This window comes from Hippocampus guttulatus, chromosome 7, assembly GCF_054856545.1.
Source record: "Hippocampus guttulatus isolate MCC_2025c chromosome 7, RoL_Hgut_1.0, whole genome shotgun sequence".
Classification (NCBI taxonomy): Eukaryota; Metazoa; Chordata; class Actinopteri; order Syngnathiformes; family Syngnathidae; genus Hippocampus; species Hippocampus guttulatus.
Window position 1 is genome coordinate 3,453,937 of NC_141267.1, and position 24,632 is coordinate 3,478,568.

The following is a 24,632-nucleotide window of genomic DNA, read 5'->3' on the forward strand; positions in this document are numbered from 1 at the left end:
AGAAAATTGATGGTAGGTGCACATTAGGTGCATCGACAACAATGGCTTAGCAGACCTGTTGTTGATTATAAATAGCGCTAGTCGAGAAAACTGATGAATCATGTGTCTGATTTAAAATATATCCAATCACATAACAAGTCTTCAAGTGCAAGTGAAGTAAAACATTTTGCAATCAAATGCTCTACGTCTACTTGGACCCACTCAACACGGTATTCTGTTTAACTCATTGAATACCACCCCTTTTCACAAGAGCAACCCCCTCAATCCCTCACATTTTACTGAATTTTGATTGATTTGCAAGGCCCACAGAATTTTCTGTTCTATGGCTATATACATGCAACCTGTCAAAAGAAAGGTGAGACTCTCTTCTTTCAGCAGAAAAAAAGTTAGTTTCTATCTTTCTCCGTTCGTTGGCAATCAGCATTAGAAAACTTCTAAGTTTAATGGAAAAGGCCAATTTTCTGCAGAAATCCAGAGAAAATGAGCTTTTTGTATGAGTATTTCTCAACAAATACGGTCTTCAATTAACATTGAATACAATAAGCAATATTTGATCCATTAAGCATTATAGCATTATACGAAGGAAAAGGCAAATGAAGCATTATTTCAAAAGACAGGTTATGGGCTACAATTACAGGTGCAAACCTCTTAAATACTGACGTGCAGTCTTATAAGCATTCACCATGACAACAAAATTCTACCACACAAGTATGGAATTAAAGTAAGTGCATGCTGTAAATCGGGCAAAAAATAAATAAATAAAATCACACAAACTAAAGCAGTGTTTCCCAACCAGTGTGCCGTGGCACATGAGTGTGCCGCGAGAGCTCTAACGGTGTGCCGCGGGAACGAATCAAAATTCACGTAATTGGTATGAAAAATATTTATTAACAACAAATAATGTATCTTTGTCAGGTCTATCTATGTCAGGAACTTACAGTGACAGCAAGAACAAATAAATGACCTTCTGTTCGATGGTAAAAAGTAAGAAACGGACAAATATATCCTCTTTTTGTGACAATTTTGTTTGTTGGTGTGCCGTGCGATTTTTCAAACTTATAAAAATTTGCCTTGACTCAATAAAGGTTGGGAATCACTGAACTAAAGCACAGATTACAAGAATAATGGAAGCAAATCCATGGCGTTACCATTTCAATGTGTCCAACTTCTCATGTTTCATGAAACATGACGCTGTATGTAAACTTGTGGACTGAACCTCTTAAACATCAAAATTCATAATCTTGAGCGATAAATAAAATCTCTTACTGATGGCAACTCATTAACCCTTTCATGCACCCTGTAACCTGATAACGTGGTAAGATGTCCACTGCAGTAAGTGCCGTCTCTGAAAGGGTTAACATCACAAATGCTTAAGTGTGAGAAAAGCAAGATTTTACCTGCTTCAATGACAGTACATCTGTCAATTTCAAAAACATCAGCAAGCATAACGATCGGCGGAACAGCCTCATCATTTCATGGAGTCGGAACATCATTTCGTCTGTTTCGGTTTCATTCAGGAAATCATACGATGCCACGTCCCAGCCACATAGAGAACGATTTATTTTCTTAACATGTGAGCATTGACAATCGGTTTGATCATTGTTATTTTATGTTCAATGATCCAGAAAGCACTTAGTTACAGCCGCAGCTGTTGTGAAAGCGCGGATTCCACTTTCAAATCATTTGCCTGGAGGGATGTGTTTTGAATGGAAACCGTTAGAGCCATTGTTTTACTCTGTGAGACGAGGTATTCTGAGATGAAAAACTCATCAAAAATTACACACGCCTAGTGAGGGCAGGCTGTAATTATAGCGTTGATGTCTCTTCGTGCTCATTACTCCTCCACTCTGCTCCTAATGACGAGTCAAGTTGCAACCTTCGCAATTAGCAAATCACATTTAATCATATTGCGATCAGATTGCAAATGCCATTTATTGTTCAGCCCAAGTGGTGTATGCCGATTTCACACACACAAGTACCGTATTTTTATTTATTTATTTATTGCTCTAAATTACCCCTCGGCATAGCTCCAAAGAAAGTGAGAATTGCAAGTGCTAATTGTCGGCTAATTGTATTACTATTGAAAAGAAAAAATAGAATGACATATTAGCTGAACATGAGAATGATGTTTATCTTTTTTTTTTTTTTTTTGGGCGAAACCTTCGATCTTTTTTGGGAGCAGCCAAAATGGGGTACATGGGTGGAACTTACCTCCACTGGAAACGGAGTACCTCCTGTGAGTTTAGTTTTATTGTTCTATGGCAGGGGCCGGCAACCCAAAATGTTGAAAGAGCCCTTTTGGACTAAAAAAACAAATGTGTCTGGAGCTGCAAAAAATTAAAAGCCGATCTAAGCCTTACAATGAAGGCAACACATGCTGTATGTATCTATATGAGCCTACGATCAAAATGACGAAATTGGCTTCAAATACACAATGAGCCTTCATGATTAAATGGGGGAGGGGGGTTCCCCCTGCAGTGCATCCTGGAGAGCAGGGATGCCCAACGTTTTTTTTTTTACCGAAGATCTACTTTTCGATCAACCAACCTCCCGCGATCGACCCATTACCGCATTATGCCATCATGAGCAACAGCCATAACGGCCCCTAAGATGAAGAACGAAGCATGGGCCGCACTTTTGCAGCATGTTAACTTTTGTAAATTATTATTGTAAATAACTCATGTGTACTGTTTAAAATGCTTCTCACGGCCCTCCAGATTGCCATTCTTTGCCAGTACCCTCGGTGAATTGTACATGAAACGTCAGCGGTTGGTATTTGCAAAATCCAGTGACTAAGGGTCTTTTTGGTTATTGATTTCAATTACCACATCAACAGGAGGGAAATTGGGATTTGTGACTTTACTTGAGGGTGATTAACATTCAGCAAAAAGAGTCTATCTGCCCTGGGTCTTGTTATCCCATCTCACACCACTCCCAAGTCCTCTCTGACTTTCCTCTATCCAATAATATGCATTATCCTAATGACTAAGGGCCACTAAAGTCTTTGTGTGACCAACGAGACTGATTGTATGGTTGCTGGAGACAGACAGCAAGCTTTTACATTAAGTAGCACCAACCTCCAGTTCAGGTCACGCAGTACTGTTTGCGTGCCCGTTTCATGCTACCCTCTATATTTCTGCATGCCTGAATATGCGTAATTAGGTTCTACAGTATGTACGTATTGTGTGCAGCAGAAAATATACAGCATAGTGTGAGTTGAAGTTCCCATTGTGGCAGGAGAAGAGTGCACCCGAGAGCATTACCACTACTGCTCCACAGTGGGGATCAAGCTTTGACTGGAGTCTTTCCATGTGTATTGCAGGTTCAAAGTGTACCGTACCTTTAGGACTATAAACTGAATTTTTTTCCCTGTGCTTTGAACCCCGTGGCTTTGAATGTGACGTTGTTTGTGCACGTGGCGGTACGCGGCTGTGTAAGGAGTAATTGAGAGTAAAATAAAGAATGAGTTCAGTTTAATGAGCACAGGGAATGAGTGCCATATATACAGCCATCTATGCAGTGTTACGCGAGTCTTTCTGTTGTTTGTTTGGCTATTGACTCCCACCATCATTGGCAAAGGATGACTGATACAACTTTGGCATGGAGCACCATCCCCTGCATCTTCCAAACACGTAACAAACAAGTTTCAAAAGGCTGCACTGGTGTGTAATGAAGAAGACTGTATAAGCTTGTCGGAAAATTTGCCTCATGTGACACAAAGCTCTTTCTTTGCAAATACACAATGTTATAGTATAACATGAAAAGCCACAGCTAATAATACAAAGCAGCCAATATATGTACGCACTTGCTTTAATGGCTAAATTTACCAGCTTTTAATCGGGTGAGCTTTGTAGTTCAGAAATGATGGCAGTTGTATGGGTTCTACCCAGGTACTCACTGTAATTGCATGGGGTTTAGTCCAAAACTGTGTTCAGGAATTTAGGTCATTAAAATGATCACACAACTATACAGTGTGAATAGAATTCTCAGTGGGGGATTATAAGTATAAAAATATAATGAATAGTTGAAGGTAAAATTCAATGGGTCTGTCCAAAATGTCAGTCCTGTGACGGTGTCTATACCCCACCTCTCCCACTTGGTAAACGGGGGCAGGTTCCGGCTTGTGAACCTGGGCAGGGTATGTTGTGAAGACAATGAATGGTTGGTCTTCTGTGGTTAATGTGGTGGTGTGTGCTCTTTTGAGGTTAGCTCAAAGACCTTTGCTGCCTCCAACTGTTTCAAAACTACTACTACAACAAAAAGCTGTCTCATCAAGCAATTGCAGTACATCAGAAAACTAAATATCACCAGACTTGGCATGGGGGGAAATAAATAAATAAATATTACCAGATGCTGTGTTGGCAGGCTACACAGGAAAAAATAGCTAAATACCTGGTGAAAGCAACAATAGCTTATTTATATCTATGATCTAAATTTGAATATAATGCAATGTTTGACTCATGGCAGGCAGGTTTACCTGGTAGCAGGCATGGCTTTAAAAAAGAGGGAAGAGAATGGTGAGGCTATGACTTCATTCACTCTCCCCCTGTTGTGTCAGGCCACACCTCCCCATCAAATGGAGCCTCTGGAGATTCTTCCTATGATATATATATAGAGAGCAGCACTGTTTAATATAGCACACTCAGATGTGTTTTGTTTACGCGCAATATAAATCAGCATGTATTGTATTGTATTGTACAGCCTTTTATCCCCAGTTATGAAAAACCATATGGTGAAACGTGGAAGGTTAAAGTGACAAAATGAAATGAATGGATACTTAATGAAAATAAAATCTTGCAACGTGTCATTTTTTAATTAGTTCACTATTTACACAGTGGTACACGTTATTCAGCCTCTACCTCATACTACACTGCTCATAAATCCCACTAGTTATAAATCCCTCAACGCTTTGTGTTTCAACATGACGTGAACGTATGATCTGCTGGAACAGTGGACCAGCTCTACACCCTTAGCAGGGTCCTCAAGGGTATGTGGGAATTTGCCCAACCAGTCTACATGTGTTTTGTGGACTTGGAGAAGGCGTTTGACCGTGTCCCTCGGGGAGTTCTGTGGGGGGGTGCTTCGTGGGTATGGGGTACCGAACCCCCTGATGCGGGCTGTTTAGTCACAATACCACCAATGTCAGAGTTTAGTTCGCATTGCCGGCAGTAAGTCGGAATCGTTTCCAGTGAGGGTAGGACTCCGCCAAGGCTGCCCTTCATTGCCGATTCTGTTCATAACCTTTATGGACAGAATTTCTAGGTGCAGCCCAAGCGTTGAGGGGGTCCATTTTGGTGGCCTCAGTATTGCATCTCTGCTTTTTGCAGATGATGTGGTACTGTTGGCTCCTTAAAGCAGGGCTCTCCAAGTCTCACTGGAGCGTTTCGCAGCCGAGTGTGCGGTTGGGATGAAAATCAGCACCTCCAAATCTGAAACAATGGTCCTCAGTCGGAAAAGGGTGGAGTGCCTACTCCGGGTCGGGGAGGAGATCTTGCCCCAAGTGGAGGAGTTTAAGTATCTTGGGGTCTTGTTTACGAGTGAGGGAAGAAGGGAGCGAGAGATCGACAGGTGGATCGGTGCAGCATCTGCTGTGATGCGGACTTTGTATCGGTCTGTCGTGGTAAAGAAGGAGCTGAGCCAAAGGGCAAAGCTCTCAATTTACCGGTCGATCTACGTTCCAACCCTCATCTATGGTCACGAGCTATGGGTCGTGACCGAAAGAACGAGATCCCGAATACAAGCGGCCGAAATGAGCTTTCTCCGCAGGGTGTCCGGGCTCTCCCTTAGAGATAAGGTGAGAAGCTTGGTCATCCGGGAGGGGCTCAGAGTCGAGCCGCTTCTTCTCCACATCGAGAGGAGCCAGATGAGGTGGCTTAGGCATCTGATTCGGATGCCTCCTGAACGCCTTCCTGGTGAGGTGTTCCGGGCATGTCCCACCGGGAGGAGACCCCGAGGACGACCCAGGACACACTGGAGAAACTATGTCACCCACTTGGCCTGGGAATGCCTCGGAATCCCCCGGGAAGAGCTAGAAGAAGTGGTTGGGGAGAAGGAAGTCTGGGCTTCCCTGCTAAAGCTGCTGCCCCCGCGACCCGACCTTGGATAAGCGGGAGAAGATGGATGGATGGATGGATGGATGGGGGACGGAACAGATAACGTTATGTGCGCATGCGGGTTGCTACTTTTGTCCGCAAACTGAGGAATCGCGCGGATGAAAGTTTGAAATGGCGGCGAAAAAAAACCCCTCACAAAGGTCTACTAATTACGACATTTTAAGAAATGGGAATGCCTGATTTTTCTGATTTTTCGTATGAATCGTCCGAAGGGCGTATCACTAAACTCTGCGATGTATGCACAGAACACGAGAGCGAAATACGACAGGAGGCACGATTATGAGGCAAGTTGGTCATTTGATCTATCGGCTAATCGCTATGAAAAATATTATGAAACAGTCTTGGTTTTTCTGTAATTTCGTGGTTGTAGCATGGTAACTTTAGGAATAAAACATTCGTCACAAGGTGTAGTAATGCTAATGTTAACTGTTGGTAGAACTAATGATGACGTGTGTTTGATTCTTTCATCGAATTGATAGTAGATTCCACATACATCGTCTCGGGAAGAGGATGTCAAGCCACATCAATACTTACCTGTATTGATTCCCAGTAAATTAATCTTTGCAGTGTCAGGTTGGAAAGAATACTCTGATTTTGTGGTATGCTGTTTGTATGATGCCATATGAGTACAACATACTGTATTTTGATCCATTTATTTTGTTGAATAAACCTGGAGTACACAGCTGCTGATGTAATGTTCATTGTTAATGCACAGTCTTCAAACATTTACCCTTGAAACATTATACTTTTGAGTTTCAGAATTCTTGATTATAAATATCAGTCAAAATAGAAAAATGGGTTCCCATGATGAACGTTTACGAAACCCAAAATTATTTCCCGTGGTTTCCCATTGATTCCGAAAAACGGTTCCCGTGAATTTCCGAAATCCTCAGGCCTGCTACTGAATTATTTAAAATGTTGCAGCATTTGTATATAATTGTATGTACAGTATATATTGTTGTTTGTGTTATTATCATATGCAATTGAATAAGTAGACCATTTCAGAATTTGAAATTTGGGACTCTCTAAATGCACAATGGGACTCATACTTTTCTGATCAGCGAGTCCCTGGGACTCGCTGGGGGTAAACTGTAAAATTAAAAACAACTGTGAATGTTGTTTGTTTATTCATTTAGTTTTACTTCCTGTGACCTATTACCTCTGCTCACAAGTGCTGACAAACTTCGAGGAGAGTCCCAAACGTGAACGTGGACAGAGACGGAATTTTGGACAGTCTTACATTCAAAAGGTTCCGTAGGAGAAATCTATAGTGCCGTATTTTCCTATAAGGCGCACTTAAAAACATTACATTTTCTCAAAAGCCGACAGCGCGCCTTATAATCCGATGCGCCTTATATATGGATCAGTATTCTGATTTCTTGGACCTAGTATTTTAAATGTTCTGAAAAGTGTTTTGTTAGAGCTGCAGCATTTGTGAAAGTGATATATAAATAAAGTTGGATTGTATTCTATTCCCTTTAGCGTCTTTCCATCTACTGGATGCATTACGCAACCTCAGCCACTATTGTAGCTTCTATTCTATGTGCCTTATAATGTGGTGTGACCTATGTTTGAAAACAGTTTAAAATAGGCCATTCATTGATGGTGCAAATTCTACTCCGAAACGCCTTATATTGCGGAAAATACGGTAGTTTGCTCATTTTATCCAGCAGAATCCAAATATCACAAAAGCTGTTCATTTTTGTTGTGTCATCTTGGAGCAAAACACCTTGCTAAAGATAGCACCACAGGGCCTCGCCAATCAAGGCTGCTGGAATTTGGTGCTCGTGGCTGGATAACTTAAGCTGTAAGTGAGACGGTCACCGATTACTTGGTTATGTGCATTGCAGAAAAAAATAAAAATACCGCCCAGTGAGAATAGTTAAAGATTATGAGAAATTATTTGAACGGCTTCGGAAGATACCCAGTATAAAAGGAAACATAGTATCGACAATACACACTTTGTATGAGGAAGAGTGGACTCTGTGAGCAATTATAAGTACTTGGGGGTCACAGCGCATCTGCTCACCATTTTGTGGATGTTGCAAACAAATGGGAAATAAAGGAGGCGTTAACCACTCTTTACACTGATCGTGCTCGTAACACGGTTGCAGCCGCGAGACTGTTACTTCCTTTTGAACACCTGTCCTGCACAGTCCACAGTCTGCAAACAATGGTAACCGTTTCCCTGATTGACAGTGGATTTGAAAGTGACCAAATGTCACAAGACTGTCGGTCACTTCAAGCATACTCCATCCAACGCCCAGGAATTAAAGGCAAGTTGCACACAGACTTTGGCATGAATTGCCGACGCAGACCGTTGCAACAAAATGGAATTTCACCCTAGAGATGGTGAAGCGGATCTGGAGAAACAATTCTCCACTGTCAAATGCAGATGAAGCATAAAGGTTGCCTTGCTGACTTAACAGGAGATGGCCAAATTGCAAAAGCTAAAACTACTTGAACCCTGCAGGTCAGTTGCTTCGTTTTTCCTTTATGGCTTAGTGTGTGTGTGTGTGTGTGTGTATGCGTGCGTGTGAGTGTGTGTAAGGGGATTTTGTCGTGCAATAGTCCCCAACCTTTCTTTCATCATGGACCGACTGATATTTCATTGACCGGCAACATTTCTGCCGTGGTGATAACATACACTTGCGTTATATATGCTCCACTACAGAAATTGTGTGTGTTATTTTTTTTATGTATCTCTGCGGCCCGGTACCAAGTGGTCCAGTGGTTGCAGAACACTGTGGTCGGGGGCCCGTCCCCCAGTCGAGCTTGATGCCAAGCACCACCCCTGGTTAAAGTACAGGAATGATCAGCGGAATCATGAAGATTAGATATGAAAATGTATTAAAATTTCAACAATGCCCATCCCTACTGATCAATACATATAAATTCATTATATGAGGTAAGTGGTTGATTATTTATCATTTATTTATCATTTATCATCATTTATTTATCATATGAAAATACATTAAAATGAATGCATGATTTTTTATTATTAAAATTAACTATTACACATACATATTTTAACTATATCGTCATCAATTTTACATTTAACTTAATCTATTTTATCTCATGAACAGGATGAATTACCAGGCCCATTTGTGTGTTAAAAAAAAAATCAAAGTGGCCCTTGAGAGAAGATTTTACACCTCAGGTGTTTTGCATTTCAAGGTGCAGTTATATGTATTCTTCTTTCTTATGATGAATAAATAACATCAATCATATATGTTCAAAAATTAAAAGGAGAAAGGAGTGTGTTATACTCACACAGACAAAAATAAATAAATAAACAGACAGCGAGAAGGGAACATGTACATGGGGAGAACAAGATGGCAGATCCATCTGTCATACAGAAGCGTGCCAGATGAAATATTTGGAAGGGAAGTTAAAATAACCTGTGCATCTTCACCAACAGCGATGAGCAAGTATGATGTGAGCAGAATGTTTACTATCTTCATGGTGTGTGCTCTTTAAAAGACCAGAAGACAAGATAGAACAATTGATAAACGGTAGTGTTTAATGATGTCTTGGTTTCTCAAAGATGAGGACTACATAAAGAGCAGGGGTGTCCAAACTCGGTCCTAAAGGGCCGCTGTCCGGCCTGTTTTCCAGCTTTCCCAGGAGCAACGCACCTGATTCAAATCATCAGGATGGTTCTAATGTTGCTTCAGAGCTGGCTGATGAGCTGATCATCTGAATCAGGTGTGTTGCAGCCGGGAGAGACAGAAAACAGGCAGGACGGCGGCCCTCCAGGCCCGGAGCTGGACATGCCTGATATAGAGTATCCATCAAACTAAAGTAGACATACGACCACGTGAGCACACCAAACACACACTCGCATAAGCAGACAAAGACTAAACAGAAACACTTTTAAAAAAATCGCCAGGCCACAAGAGAGATCTAAAAAGCAACAATTTTCTAAATACCAGTAATTTGTTTTTCTGTTTGGGTTCTCCTTTCTCTACTTTACTCACAGTGATAACCTCTCATTAAAAATGGTTATGTCAGCTTTTCACATCTAAAATTCTGAACTAAATTTGGACGTTTTTTTTTTAAAATACCTGTTCTAATCTGACGCTGTAGTAACACCTAAAGGGCCTCAAAGTTCAGCTTCCCCAAATGATTTCAGTATAAATGAGAATGTCAACAAGGACACGCTGGCGCGTTTTGGCTGCCGCTGCTCAACCTGTATTGTTTTGTGTTTTTTGTTATTGTAAAGTGTCCTTGAGTGTCTTGAAAGGCGCTTATAAATAAAATGTATTATTATTATTATTATTTATATTGCAATGATACAATCAGAATTAACGTGTGCCGCAGCGTTTCTGGCGGCGCGTTTCCAGATCTAGTCAAAGCAGTTCATGTGATTGGGCGCGGTTGCGTGCTGGACAGCGCGTATGAACCAAAAATGTTGCTCTTTCACTCATTTTGCCGTGATGGTCTGAAGTGAAAAATTGACTGCGGCGCGGCGGCAACAGCCAGTTGGCATCGAGAAAATACTTGGTTAAACGTATGCGCAGAGCAAGCAGATGCACAGCCGAATAAAGTTGAAAAAAAAAGAGACATGTACGCACACAGAGCGTGGGGAAATAAAAATATCGGACAATTTGTGAAAAAGCATTGCCGTCCGTCTATGGAACTGAAAAATATACAATCCCTCGTTTATCGCGGTTAATGGGGGACCAAAACCACCCGCGATAAACAAAAATCCGCGAAGTAGCGACCCCCCCCCATATAGGTACATGTACATAATATTTATAAGGCCAAATTTAATGGTATACATGCATGTAGAAGTAAATTTTGAAGTAATTAACATGACTTAATGCTGTATACTAATAGATTTAAACATGTATAAGTTAGGTTAGTTTATGAATAACAAAATACAGTAAACATACAGTACATGTAGTACTGTATATGTTGCTCGATGTGACTCGCTGTTGTTTTGCTGACTTTCGCTGCTTCTGGCGGACCTTTTGCGAACTTAAAAAATATATACAGTATATATGAATATGTTTGAAAAAATCCGCGATGCACTGGAGCCGCGATAAACGAACCGCGAAATAGCAAGGGATCACTGTATACAACACGGCCAGCTTCCTTTCCCGGCCAGGACTGAGACAAAAGGCTTGGTAAACAGGCAGCAAGGAAGTTGCAATATCTTGTGAGTAGCCTAAATTGCTTACAACTGTTTAACTGTCTACCAAGATAGCACTTAGTAGCCAACACAACTACCGCTCATCAGATTGATTTGTGATGTTCAACCTCTGGTTGTGAAGTTGATCGGCAAGAAAATATAGAAAAAGTTAGCCAAACATTACATTTTAAAAAGGTAATCGGCAACTGATGGGCAGACATGACTTGCAAACATGAAGCTTCTGATGGGAGAAATGTACAGTGCACCCTAAGCATTCTATCATTTTCTCTTTCTCCAAAAAGTAAAGTAAAATAAAATAAGACAGGTCACCTTTAAGATGGCCCATGGCCTGCAAGTCGTTAGCGGTCTGCAGTCTGCAACTGTGGCTTCTGATCAGAGCTGTTGAGATCTGTCTTTTATTATTATTATTAGTGGTACTCTCATTCAAAGTTGGTTTGATGTACAATTCGCCAATGGCACTCGCAACGAATGGCAATTTGGAGGGACGGGAAAATCCTTTTAAAATGGTGCACATACATACACTTGCCTCCGCGTCAGGTCTCGACTAAGGTAGGCAGTTATTTCCTTTTCACAAACTCAAATACTCTGATATCTACTTTATTTTTCTTTTTGGTCCATGTTAGGGGTCGATATAGCTGTTGCTCATCATGACTTGTGTGTGTGTGTGTGTGTGTGTGTTAACATGCAGTAACAGATCAATCGCGGGACGTTGGTTGCTTGAAAAGTAGATGTTTGGTCAAAAAAGATTGGGCGCCCCTGTTTCAGAACAACATGGAGGAAGCCATTGTGCAAGGTATGTCATCAAAGACAATACAACCAACCTATTGAATCATTTGAACAAATAGCACCCAAGTGATGAAGTGGAAAGCATGAAAATGAAAGCAGAGTTTGCACAGCCTGCCCACATCAACATTAGCAATTTTGAAGCTAATAACTAACCCAGCAGACACCGGATGAAAGCAGCAAACAATTTGTGTCATCTTTTGATCATCCACATTAGCAATTCGCATTGATGCTAAGACGTTATGTAGGATTATAACTTCAAAAGTATGTTTACGTTTTAAGGCATATTTTAATTTATGAGGGGACCATTTTTAGTATTTTTCTCTTATTTATTTATTTTTTTTATTTGTTCTACATTTGATGTATTGTTGAATGAAAATGTTTGAAATGAAGAAAAAAGTATACTGTATGTTGAGGGAATGGTACTCTCTAATTATCCTTGATGTCAGTACCAATGCTTTAAACAGGCAATTTAAAAGCAATGAAAGAAATAGATTTTTATCGCGCCCACCCCAACAAATGGTTGCTGGTTCGCAAAACCACGTACTTTTCTCAACCGACCTGTGACGCAAAATAGATGGTAAACAAGAATGTAAAGTTACCTGAGCAGGTGTGATGTGTGCGTGAGTGACGTATCCGTGGACATGCTGAATCTGAGAGAGCTGCCGCTCTGCCACCTGAACCAGCTCTGCCCCGCGGAGATCACCACGGCGACAAAGAGATCCATCCCTCATCAGTGAGCTTTCCATGTCCCTACCCATGTCTCTCTCCAAAGTTCCCCTGAACTCTCTCTCTCTTCTCCAGGTCCCCTGATCCATCCCTTCCTCCCTGAGAGTCCTTGCATCAGTCAGCTCTTTGGTAACTCCCATTGGGTGCTGATGGCAGGTATGTTGGTGGAATTTTGGTGGGCCTAGCGATGCACCTTCGTCTTCTGGATATCGATACTTCTAGGGGAAGATGAGTTGGGCAAGGAAATAAAAGAAAGAAAAGCAGAAAATGGGGAAAACAGGTGATGAGAAAGAGCGGTGATGAGGAGGTACGTGCAGCAGGGAAGCAGGGAAAAAAAAGACAAAAGAAGAATTCAGTTTCTTAGTTGCATTAAAGACAAGCAGCAGAAATGGAAAGGTTACATTCAAGTTATATAAAAGACATTATTTAGGGAGAAATTTTGTTCAAATGCAAACAAAGAAAATATATATTTGCTGTCCCAGCTCGTTTTGGCCAAAAATAATTCATCCTGGATCGATTGTTAGTCAATCTTGGGTCTCCCATTTGTTGTGTCCACACAACACTACGATGAACTGGCTGTCTCCAAGGCTTGCTACAGGTATCGACATAGGTGTCAATATTGGTGTTTTTCCAATTGCCCCGCTCCACACCAAGACCGCCTCACTTGGCACCTGGATGTTTGTTTTTCCGAAAACCATGACAAGGATGAACAGCTTAGGAGCATTCTCAATTTAATCGAATTTTCTTTGAAAAACACTTGGTAGCCAAAAACACAGTGCAACTTTTTTCAAAGCACAACATGTAAAAATCTCAATTCTTGCAACAAATAAATCCTGGTATGAATTTTAAAATGAATCTCTAAAGAACAACTTAATTGCATTTAAGAAAAATGAGAGAATGCAGCATTTTGTGACCTAAACATACTCAGTGGGGTTTCATAACATTGCCCCCTCTGAAAAAAAACACTGTCACTATGCTCTGCAGGTTGCAGTTATTTCAGGGGTGGTGGGGGATGAGCACCCCATGAACTGAAGATATGTGTTGTTTCAGCCAGAGCTTCTCCATATTATCATATTAATGAAGTCAATCTGTCAGATAAATGATGGTCTCAACTGATTTTGACAAAAAATCCCAAGGTTGACTTGTCTGAGTTAATGACAAGACCAAGACTTTTGGGAGTTGAATCCAGGGCATTCAAAATGCGTTCAGACGCGTCTTGAGTGTTACAATATTACGGTACTGTTGCATAAACATATTTTTGTCCAACATTAACATCGAGCAGGGGATGGTAAAAGCACGCCAAATATTACAGTGAGGCCTTGAAATACAAGTGACTTGCCTAGTGAGTATTTCAAGATACAGTCAAACCTCGGTTTTCGAACGTCTCGGTTCTCGACCAATTCGATTTTCGACCAAAAAATTCGATTTTTTTATGCCTCGGATGACGAACAAAGTTCGGTTCTCGAACGAACTGAGCACACTTGAATGCACCATTTGACTCCTCTCGCCTTCCTCGTGTTCAGTCAACATTTTTATTTTAAAAAGAGCGTGGTTTCAGTTTTTGAACAATTTCGGTTTTCAAACAGCCTTCTGGAACGGATTATGGATGAAAACCGAGGTTTGACTGTACAATTTGTGCAAGCCGTTTTTTGGTGTTCATTTATTTTTATTTTTTTTTGCTTTGACTTATGTGTCTATATGTCTTCTACGACCCCAAGGTGGCACGCAGGAAGGAGCATCACAATGGCTAATCCAGTGATACCGTGTGACAAAAACGGTTTTGTTCTTTTTAATTCTGCTATTTAATTACTGTCAATTGAATAGACCCGTAGCCAACAGACCCTGGATTTAACAGACAGAAAATGGTGTCCAGTCCACTCAAAGCACCCATTCTATAGTAGTTGTTCTAAAGTCTATTAGTTGTACGATTGGCTGCATTCTGGCAAACAGAGAGATATTTTGAAGAGTGTGATGCTGTCATTGGTATAGGCTATGCCTGAGCCTAGGGCCAGCAAAGAAAGCAAAAATACGTGTCAATGTGGAGTTGGGAGTGGCGATGTCTCCATCAAAAGTAATGGCAAACATAGATATGATCTTAGCATCAGCGTAAGCGCGCAACTCAAACGGACTGTGTCCATTGTGGGACAAATAAAAGGGGTTTTTATTATATCTATTTATTCCTATCTACAGCTGTTTTTTGCTTAGGCGCTAGTCATGTACATGTCTCTCAACTATGCCATTTTTGGTACAGTACAGTAAATCCCCCTCCATTGCGGGTTTGTGAAGTACAAGACAAAGAAAAAGAAAAAGGAGACAAAGAAAAGGAATAAAACCCCGATTTTGTCAGCACGGATTTTATTTCAGGTCATCATCTGTCAATCCTCCTTTTAAATGATAAATAAAGTGACGACAGTCGGCTCACTTTATAATGTACTATACCTTTAGGCAGAATTATTTATGTGCTGCCTATTGTGGGATGATAACAATCTTGATCATTTCAATCAGGTGTGTTGGAACGGGGTTACATAGAAATAGACTGGAAAGGGCTCACGAGAACCGTAGTTGGAGACCCCTGCACTCGGGTAATTCTATATCGTTGATTTCACTTATTGACAGGGTGGTCTGGAAAGTAATTGCCGTAAAGGAGGGGGTGGGATCACTGTACGGAGTTGTTGGGTTTTTTTCTCCATAAGGGCCTTTTTTTTTTCATGGCATCTAAGCACCCATGAGAGGGGCCAAAGGGGTCGGGTGCAATGTGAGCCTGGCGGTCCGATCCTCGGCTGCAGAAGCTAGCTCTTGGGACATGGAATGTCACCTCTTTGGCAGGGAAGGAGCCCGAGCTGGTGTGTGAGGCAGAGAATTTCCGACTGGATATAGTCGGACTTGCCTCCACACACAGCCTGGATTCTGGTACCAGTTCTCTCGAGAGGGGTTGGACTCTCTTCCACTCTGGAGTTGCTCACGGTGAGAGGCGCAGAGCAGGTGTGGGCATACTCATTGCCCCCCGGCTCAGTGCCTGTACATTGGGGTTCACACCGGTAGACGAGAGGGTTCCCTCCCTCCGCCTTGGGGTGGGTGGACGGGTCCTGACTGTTGTTTGTGCATATGCACCAAACAGCAGCTCAGCATACCCACCCTTTTTGGAGTCCTTGGAGGGTGTGCTGGAGACTACTCCTGCTGGGGACTCCCTTGTTCTGCTGGGGGACTTCAATGCTCACGTGGGCAATGACAGTGAGACCTGGAGGGGCGTGATTGGGAGGAACGGCCCCCCCGATCAGAACTCGAGTGGTGTTTTGTTATTGGACTTCAGTGCTCGCCACGGATTGTCCATAATGAACACCTTGTTCAAACATAAGGGTGTCCATATGTGCACTTGGCACCAGGACACCCTAGGCCGCAGTTCGATGATCGACTTTGTAGTTGTATCATCGGATTTGCGGCCGCATGTTCTGGACACTCGGGTGAAGAGAGGGGCGGAGCTGTCAACTGATCACCACCTGGTGGTGAGTAGGCTCCGATGGTGGGGGAAGATGCCGGTCCGTCCTGGCAGACCCAAACGTATTGTGAGGGTTTGTTGGGAGCGTCTGGCGGAATCCCCTGTCAGAAGGAGTTTCAACTCCCACCTCCGACAGAGCTTTTCCCATGTTCCGGGGGAGGCGGGGGACATTGAGCCCGAGTGGACCATGTTCCGTGCCTCTATTGTTGAGGCGGCCAATCTGAGTTGTGGCCGTAAGGTGGTTGGTGCCTGTCGTGGCGGCAACCCCCGTACTCGCTGGTGGACACCAGCAGTAAGGGATGCCGTCAAGCTGAAGAAGGAGTCCTATCGAGCCTTTATGGCCTGTGGGACCCCAGAGGCAGCTGACGGGTATCGACTGGCCAAGCGGAACGCAGCTTCGGTGGTCGCCGAGGCAAAAACCAGAGCGTGGGAAGAGTTCGGTGAGGCCATGGAAGCCGACTTCCGGACGGCTTCGAGGAAATTCTGGTCCACCATCCAACGTCTCAGGAGGGGGAAGCAGTGCACCACTAACACTGTGTACAGTGGGGATGGGGCGCTGCTGACTTCGACTCGGGATGTTGTGAACCGGTTGGCAGAGTACTTCGAAGACCTCCTCAACTCCACCAACACGCCTTCCTTGGAGGAAGCAGAGCCTGGGGTTCGATGATCGACTTTGTGGTTGGCGGCAACCCCCGTATTCGCTGGTTGACACCAGCAGTAAGGGATGCCGTCAAGCTGAAGAAGGAGTCCTACCGGGCCTTTATGGCCTGTGGGACCCCAGAGGCAGCTGACGGGTATCAACTGGCAAAGCGGAACGCAGCTTCAGTGGTCGCCGAGGCAAAAACCCGAGCGTGGGAAGAGTTCGGTGAGGCCATGGAAGCCGACTTCCGGACGGCTTCGAGGAAATTCTGGTCCACCATCCGACGTCTCAGGAAGGGGAAGCAGTGCACCACTAACACTGTGTACAGTGGGGATGGGGCGCTGCTGACTTCGACTCGGGACGTTGTGAGCCGGTGGGCGGAGTACTTTGAAGACATCCTCAACTCCACCAACAGAGCCTGGGGACTCTGAGGTGGGCTCTCCTATCTCTGTGGTTGAAGTCACCGATGTGGTTAAAAAGCTCCTCGGTGGCAAGGCCCCGGGGGTGGATGAGATCCGCCCGGAGTTCCTCAAGGCTCTGGATGTTGTGGGGCTGTACTGGTTGACACGCCTCTGCAACATCGCGTGGTCAACAGGGAGAGTGCCTCTGGATTGGCAGACCGGGGTGGTAGTCCCTCTTTTTAAAAAGGGGGACCGGAGGGTGTGTTCCAACTACAGAGGGATCACACTCCTCAGCCTCCCTGGTAAGGTATATTCAGGGGTGCTGGAGAGGAGGGTCCGTCAGGAAGTCGAGCCTCAGATTGAGGAGGAGCAGTGTGGTTTTCGTCCCGGCCGTGGAACAGTGGACCAGCTCTACACCCTTAGCAGGGTCCTCGAGGGTATGTGGGAATTCGCCCAACCAGTCTACATGTGTTTTGTGGACTTGGAGAAGGCGTTTGACCGTGTCCCTCGGGGAGTTCTGTGGGGGGTGCTTCGTGGGTATGGGGTACCGAACCCCCTGATACGGGCGGTTCGGTCACTATACCACCGATGTCAGAGTTTGGTTCGCATTGCCGGCAGTAAGTCGGAATCGTTTCCAGTGGGGATAGGACTCCGCCAAGGCTGCCCTTTGTCGCCGATTCTGTTCATAACCTTTATGGACTGTTCATAACCTTTATGGACAGAATTTCTAGGTGCAGCCGAAGCGTTGAGGGGGTCCGTTTTGGGGGCCTCAGTATTGCATCCCTGCTTTTTGCAGATGATGTGGTGCTGTTGGCTCCTTCAAACAGGGCTCTCCAACTCTCACTGGAGCGTTTCGCAGCCGAGTGTGAAGCAGCTGGGATGAAGATCAGCACCTCCAAATCTGAAACCATGGTCCTCAGTCGGAAAAGGGGGGAGTGCCCCCTCCGGGTCGGGGAGGAGATCTTGCCCCAAGTGGAGGAGTTCAAGTATCTTGGGGTCTTGTTCACGAGTGGGGGCAGGAGGGAGCGAGAGATCGACAGGCGGATCGGTGCAGCGTCTGCTGTGATGCGGATGTTGTATCGGTCTGTCGTGGTGAAGAAGGAGCTGAGCCAAAGGGCGAAGCTCTCAATTTACCGGTCGATCTACGTTCCAACCCTCATCTATGGTCACGAGCTATGGGTCGTGACCGAAAGAACGAGATCCCGGTTACAAGCAGCCGAAATGAGTTTTCTCCGCAGGGTGTCCGGGCTCTCCCTTAGAGATAAGGTGAGAAGCTTGGTCATCCGGGAGGGGCTCAGAGTCGAGTCGCTTCTCCTCCACATCGAGAGGAGCCAGATGAGGTGGCTTGGGCATCTGATTCGGATGCCTCCTGAGCGCCTCCCTGGTGAGGTGTTCCGGGCATGTCCCACCGGGAGGAGAACCCGAGGAAGACCCAGGACACGCTGGAGAGACTATGTCACCCAGCTGGCCTGGGAACGTCTCGGGATCCCCCGGGGAGAGCTGGAGGAAGTAGCTAGGGAGAGGGAAGTCTGGGCTTCCCTGCTAAAGCTGTTGCCCCCGCGACCCGGCCCCGGATAAGTGGTAGATGATGGATGGATGGATGGATGGATGAATGTGTCAATACATGATCCTGGTGTCCAATAGATGCAATTTATGATGATATTTGATGCCTTTTTATAATGTATTTCAATGGTTAGACATTCCATTAGGTTTTCTATTGTGTTTGTCAATCTCTCGATTTTACTGCATTTAAGTGCTTTGTCTACATATATTGCAACCCCCCCCTTTTTTGTTTTCCCTATTAGTTGCAAACATTTCATAACCTTCTATTTCCATTTCACTTGTTTTATCTTCATCAAGCCAAGTTTCTGATATGGCAATTATTTTAAATTTATTGAATTTAGTCAGGTATTCTTTGATTTTTGTGAAGTTTTTATAGAGACTTCTACTGTGTAAGTGTATTACTGAAAGTGCATTTTCCAATTTTATATTAGTGTTGAATTGTTCATCCAGGTAATAGTCAGAGTTTGTTACCCTGTGTTTGTTCTTGAAGAAGTTATTGTCCGGGTCCAAATTGTTCTCGGGATCGAATGGCTTATAGTCAGTATCTTCAAAGGGTTGGAAGACCATGTTTTTGGGATGTGAATTTCCCGCTCCCACGCGGTCGTCACTGGCTCCCTCGTGGTCATCGCTGGTTGGTTGTCTCGCGGCTCCCTCGCAGTCGCTGGTTTCCTCTCGGTCGTCTCTGGCTCCCTTGTAGTCGTCGCTGGCTCCCTCTCGGTGGTCACTGGCTGGTTGTCTCCCGGCTTCCTCGCGGTCGCAGTTTCCCCTCTGACACGTGCAGCTTTTAATTTTGGGAGGAGCTCTTTTCTTTTTTGTCATACGGCATCTGTAAAGTCTTCGTTGATGTAGATGTTGGAGCCTTTTAAGTATTTTGCTTTTTGTAGGATCCTTGTTCTGTCCTTGTGTTTTAGAAATTTCACCTCAACTGGCCTCGGTTGAGGTCTTCCAGGTTCTTGTCTTCCTGTGCGGTGAGCTCTCTCCACCTCAATTTTCTGTTTCAGTCCACGTTTCTCCCGGTGTTTCCTCAATTCCATCAATTACCAAGTTGTTTCTTCTTGACTGTCCTTCCAAGTACATCTTGTCTGTTAATATTACCATGCCGTCACATATTTTGTAGAATTCTGTTTGCATGTCTTTGGAATGGCCAGTTTGACAGATTAGATTTTTTTTTAATGCCGTCTACCTCTTTTTGGGTAAAGTTGATGCTGGTTTTTATTTCTTGGACTTCCCTGGTAAAAGTGTCAAGTCGTGAGTTTGTTGAGTCTATTATCATATTGACAAATCCTTTGAAATTTTCCTGTTGTTGTTGCAAGAGCGCCGTAAAAAGCTCTTTTTGTTGCTGGAGTAATTCGTTTACTTGAGTGAGGGTCAGGAAGTCCTCATCCTGCTTTGTGTCTTGCTTCTGTTTGGGTGGCATTTTGTCGGGTCTCGTTGCTAGCCGGTTGTATGCTAGTTTGTGACGTGTCCAGTGGGCTTGCTGCTGGGTGTTTCTAACGTGGCAAGTGGGTTTGCCGGCTCCCTCACGCTCGCTGGCGTTCGGCTGGTTGGTCTCTGGTGGTGGATTCCAGCTGCGTAGCGTCTGTTCGCAGTTAGCTTCCGTGCTAACATCCGCAGTTATCTTCCATGCTAACGAGCTAGCGTTTCGTCCAACCCCCTCTTCACGTCGCCAATTTCTACACACGCGCTGCCACCATGTTTCGCTCTGTTCTTTACTCTCAAACGTGGGAAAGCTTCACATGAGAGAAATGTTGACTTTGCTGTTGCTGCTCCTTCTTTCCGCTCGGCAATGCGTAGCAAGTCACACTTTCTCGTCGCTGAGTGATGATTTGGTTTGCTACTGTAGTCCAGCCTAGTGGTGAAAGGATAACCTTTCACCACTTTACCACTGTAAAGCAGCACTTCCACACGCACCGTGCTATCTTTACATCAAAATACCCTGCAGCGTGCCAAGAGATGCTGGAACAGGGTTCAAACCATCCAGCAGCAATTCCCCAAATGGACCCGGCAAGGTGACTATAATTCCGCTAGCTTTGCTGGATCAGTCATTTTCAAATCGTAAAACATCAAGTACAACCTACGATCACGTTTAACTGATGAAAGCCTAAACGCTTGCATGAAGCTTAACCTCACCAAGTACCAACCAGGCTACAAAGATATCAGCAAATCCATGCCGCACCAGAAGTCGCATTAATGCTGATTATGGAAACATTTTTTAAAAGGGAGATTATTATACAGTGAAACTCCTCTACAACGAAATCATGTTTACAGAGAGAAATTTTTCACAACAGGGGGTTTTTCACTGTAGCAAATTTGATCTCAGATGTAAACACACACACACAAACGTATGTGTACACGCACACCGCACTACCGCTTATCCGGGGCCGGGTCGCGGGGGCAACAGCTTTAGCAGGGAAGCCCAGACTTCACTCTCCCTAGCTACTTCTTCCAGCTCTCCCCGGGGGATCCCGAGGCGTTCCCAGGCCAGCTGGGTGACATAGTCTCTCCAGCGTGTCCTGGGTCTTCCTCGGGGTCTCCTCCCGGTGGGACATGCCCGGAACACCTCACCAGGGAGGCGCTCAGGAGGCATCCGAATCAGATGCCCAAGCCACCTCATCTGGCTCCTCTCGATGTGGAGGAGAAGCGGCTCGACTCTGAACCCCTCCCGGATGACCGAGCTTCTCACCTTATCTCTAAGGGAGAGCCCGGACACCCTGCGGAGAAAACTCATTTCGGCCGCTTGTATCCGGGATCTCGTTCTTTCGGTCACGACCCATAGCTCGTGACCATAGATGAGGGTTGGAACGTAGATCGACCGGTAAATTGAGAGCTTCGCCCTTTGGTTCAGCTCCTTCTTCACCACGACAGACCGATACAACGTCCGCATCACAGCAGACGCTGCACCGATCCGCCTGTCGATCTCCCGCTCCCTCCTGCCCCCACTTGTGAACAAGACCCCAAGATACATAAACTCCTCCATTTGGGGCAAGATCTCCTCCCCGACCCGGAGGGGGCACTCCACCCTTTTCCGACTGAGGACCATGGTTTCAGATTTGGAGGTGCTGATCCTCATCCCAACCGCTTCACACTCGGCTGCGAAACACTCCAGTGAGAGTTGGAGAGTCCTGCTTGAAGGAGCCAACAGTACCACATCATCTGCAAAAAGCAGAGATGCAATACTGAGGCCCCCAAAACGGACCCACTCAACGCTTCGGCTGCGCCTAGAAATTCTGTCCATAAAAGTTATGAACAAAACCGGCGACAAAGGGCAGCCTTGGCGGAGTCCTACCCCCACTGGAAACAATTCCGACTTACTGCCGGCAATGCAAACCAAACTCTGACATCGGTGGTATAGTGACCAAACAGCCCGTATCAGGGGGTTCGGTACCCCATACCCACGAAGCATCCCCCACAGAACTCCCTGAGGGACACAGTCAAACCCCTTTTCCACAAAACACATGTAGACTGGTTGGGCGAATTCCCACATACCCTCGAGGACCCTGCTCAGGGTGTAGAGCTGGTCCACTGTTCCACGGCCGGGACAAAAACCACACTGCTCCTCCTCAACCTGAGGCTTGACTTCCTGACGGACCCTCCTCTCCAGCACCCCTGAATAGACCTTACCAGGGAGGCTGAGGAGTGTGATCCCTCTGTAGTTTGAACACAGCCTCCGGTCCCCCTTTTTAAAAAGAGGGACTACCACCCCGGTCTGCCAATCCAGAGGCACTCTCCCCGTTGACCACGTGATTCTGCAGAGTCGTGTCAACCAGGACAGCCCCACAACATCCAGAGCCTTGAGGAACTCCGGGCGGATCTCATCCACCCCTGGGGCCTTGCCACCGAGGAGCTTTTTAACCACATCTGTGACTTCAACCACAGAGATAGGAGAGCCCACCTCAGAGTCCCCAGGCTCTGTTGGTGGAGTTGAGGATGTCTTCAAAGTACTCCGCCCACCGGCTCACAACGTCCCGAGTCGAAGTCAGCAGCGCCCCATCCCCACTGTACACAGTGTTAGTGGTGCACTGCTTCCCCTTCCTGAGACGTCGGATGGTGGACCAGAATTTCCTCGAAGCCGTCCGGAAGTCGGCTTCCATGGCCTCACCGAACTCTTCCCACGCTCGGGTTTTTGCCTCGGCGACCACCGAAGCTGCGTTCCGCTTTGCCAGTTGATACCCGTCAGCTGCCTCTGGGGTCCCACAGGCCATAAAGGCCCGGTAGGACTCCTTCTTCAGCTTGACGGCATCCCTTACTGCTGGTGTCAACCAGCGAATACGGGGGTTGCCGCCAACCACAAAGTCGATCATCGAACCGCGGCCTAGGGTGTCCTGGTGCCAAGTGCACATATGGACACCCTTATGTTTGAATAGATATATAGATATACTGTATTTAGAATATAAAAATAAATTTCGGGCGGCCCGGTGGTCCAGTGGTGAGCGTGTCGACCTCACAGTGCATAGGTACAGGGTTCAATTCCAGCTCCGGCCTCCCAGTGTGGAGTTTGCATGTTCTCCCCGGGCCTGCGTGGGTTTTCTCCGGATACTCCAGTTTCCTCCCACATTCCAAAAACATGCATGGAAGGCTGACTGAACACTCCAAATTGTCCCTAGGTGTGAGTGTGAGCGCGGATGGTTGTTCGTCTCTGTGTGCCCTGCGATTGGCTGGCAACCGGTTCAAGGTGTCCCCCGCCTACTGCCCGAAGACAGCTGGGATACGCACCAGCACCCCCTGCGACCCTTATGAGGATAAAGCAGTTCAGAAAATGGATGGATGAATGAATGTCCAAATATTTGGTTTTTTTTGCCTTAATGACTCTCTTAGTCAAAAAGGTTCCTGCCCCCTATTTTAGGGGAGGGCAGGAAAGAATAAATGGTCCCATCTTTCATTTAAATACCGTATTTTCACGACCATTCGGCGCACCGTATTGTTGGGCACAGTCTCAGTAATGGGTGCTATTTCTGTATTTGACACATACACGAAACGCACTGTATTATTGGGCGCAGCCAGGCATGGTAAAACAGACGGCATTTTAAACATACGGCATGCTAGGGGTGTGCCTTTAGCGTCCTCTTACATGGTCACCCTTCACTCATTGGCGACTGGTACCTGCTAGGGGTGTGCCTTTGCGTCCTCTTACACGCTCACCCTTCACTCATTGGCTACTGGTACCTGTTAGGGGCGTGCCTTTGATGAACTAAACATGTTTTTCTGCCGATTTTAAAAGGACACCCCCATTTCCCACACACACACACCTCTACCAGAAACTACTCTATCTACCCCCCCACCCTCTTTTTCTCCACTACAGATCCACGAACAGGACGTGAGACGGCTCTTCAAGCAGCAGAAGATCAAGAAAGCTGCGGGGCCCGACAAAGTGTCCCCCTCCTGCCTGAAAGTCTGCGCTGACCAGCTGGCTCCGGTCTTCACACAAATCTTCAACAGATCCCTGGAGCTGTGTGAGGTCCCATCCTGCTTCAAACAGTCTACCATCATCCCAGTTCCCAAGAAATCGGCAACATCACAACTAAACGACTATAGGCCTGTCTCCCTGACGTCTGTGGTCATGAAGTCCTTTGAACGCCTTGTGCTGAACCACCTAAAGGACGTCACCGGACCCCTGCTGGACCCTCTTCAGTTTGCCTACCGGGCAAACAGGTCTGTGGAAGACGCAGTCAACATACAGTAGGTCTGCACTACATCCTCGAGCACCTCGACAGCACAGGGACCTACGCAAGGATCCTGTTTGTCGATTTCA

The 24,632-nt window shown here is 45.4% G+C and overlaps 1 protein-coding gene across 5 annotated transcripts in view; it reads right to left on the reverse strand.

Moving 5' to 3' along the window:
* dlg1a (discs large MAGUK scaffold protein 1a) overlaps window positions 1-24,632 on the reverse strand; it is a 154,301-nt gene that overhangs the window by 100,447 nt on the left and 29,222 nt on the right. For 3 of the 5 annotated variants that reach the window (XM_086116304.1, XM_086116303.1, XM_086116302.1), the window contains exon 5: window positions 12,657-13,001. The exons of the other annotated variants lie outside the window; for them this stretch is intronic. In XM_086116304.1, coding sequence (XP_085972430.1) covers window positions 12,657-13,001 — 345 coding nt within the window. The remainder of the gene's footprint in view (window positions 1-12,656; window positions 13,002-24,632) is intronic. 5 annotated transcript variants of the gene reach the window in all.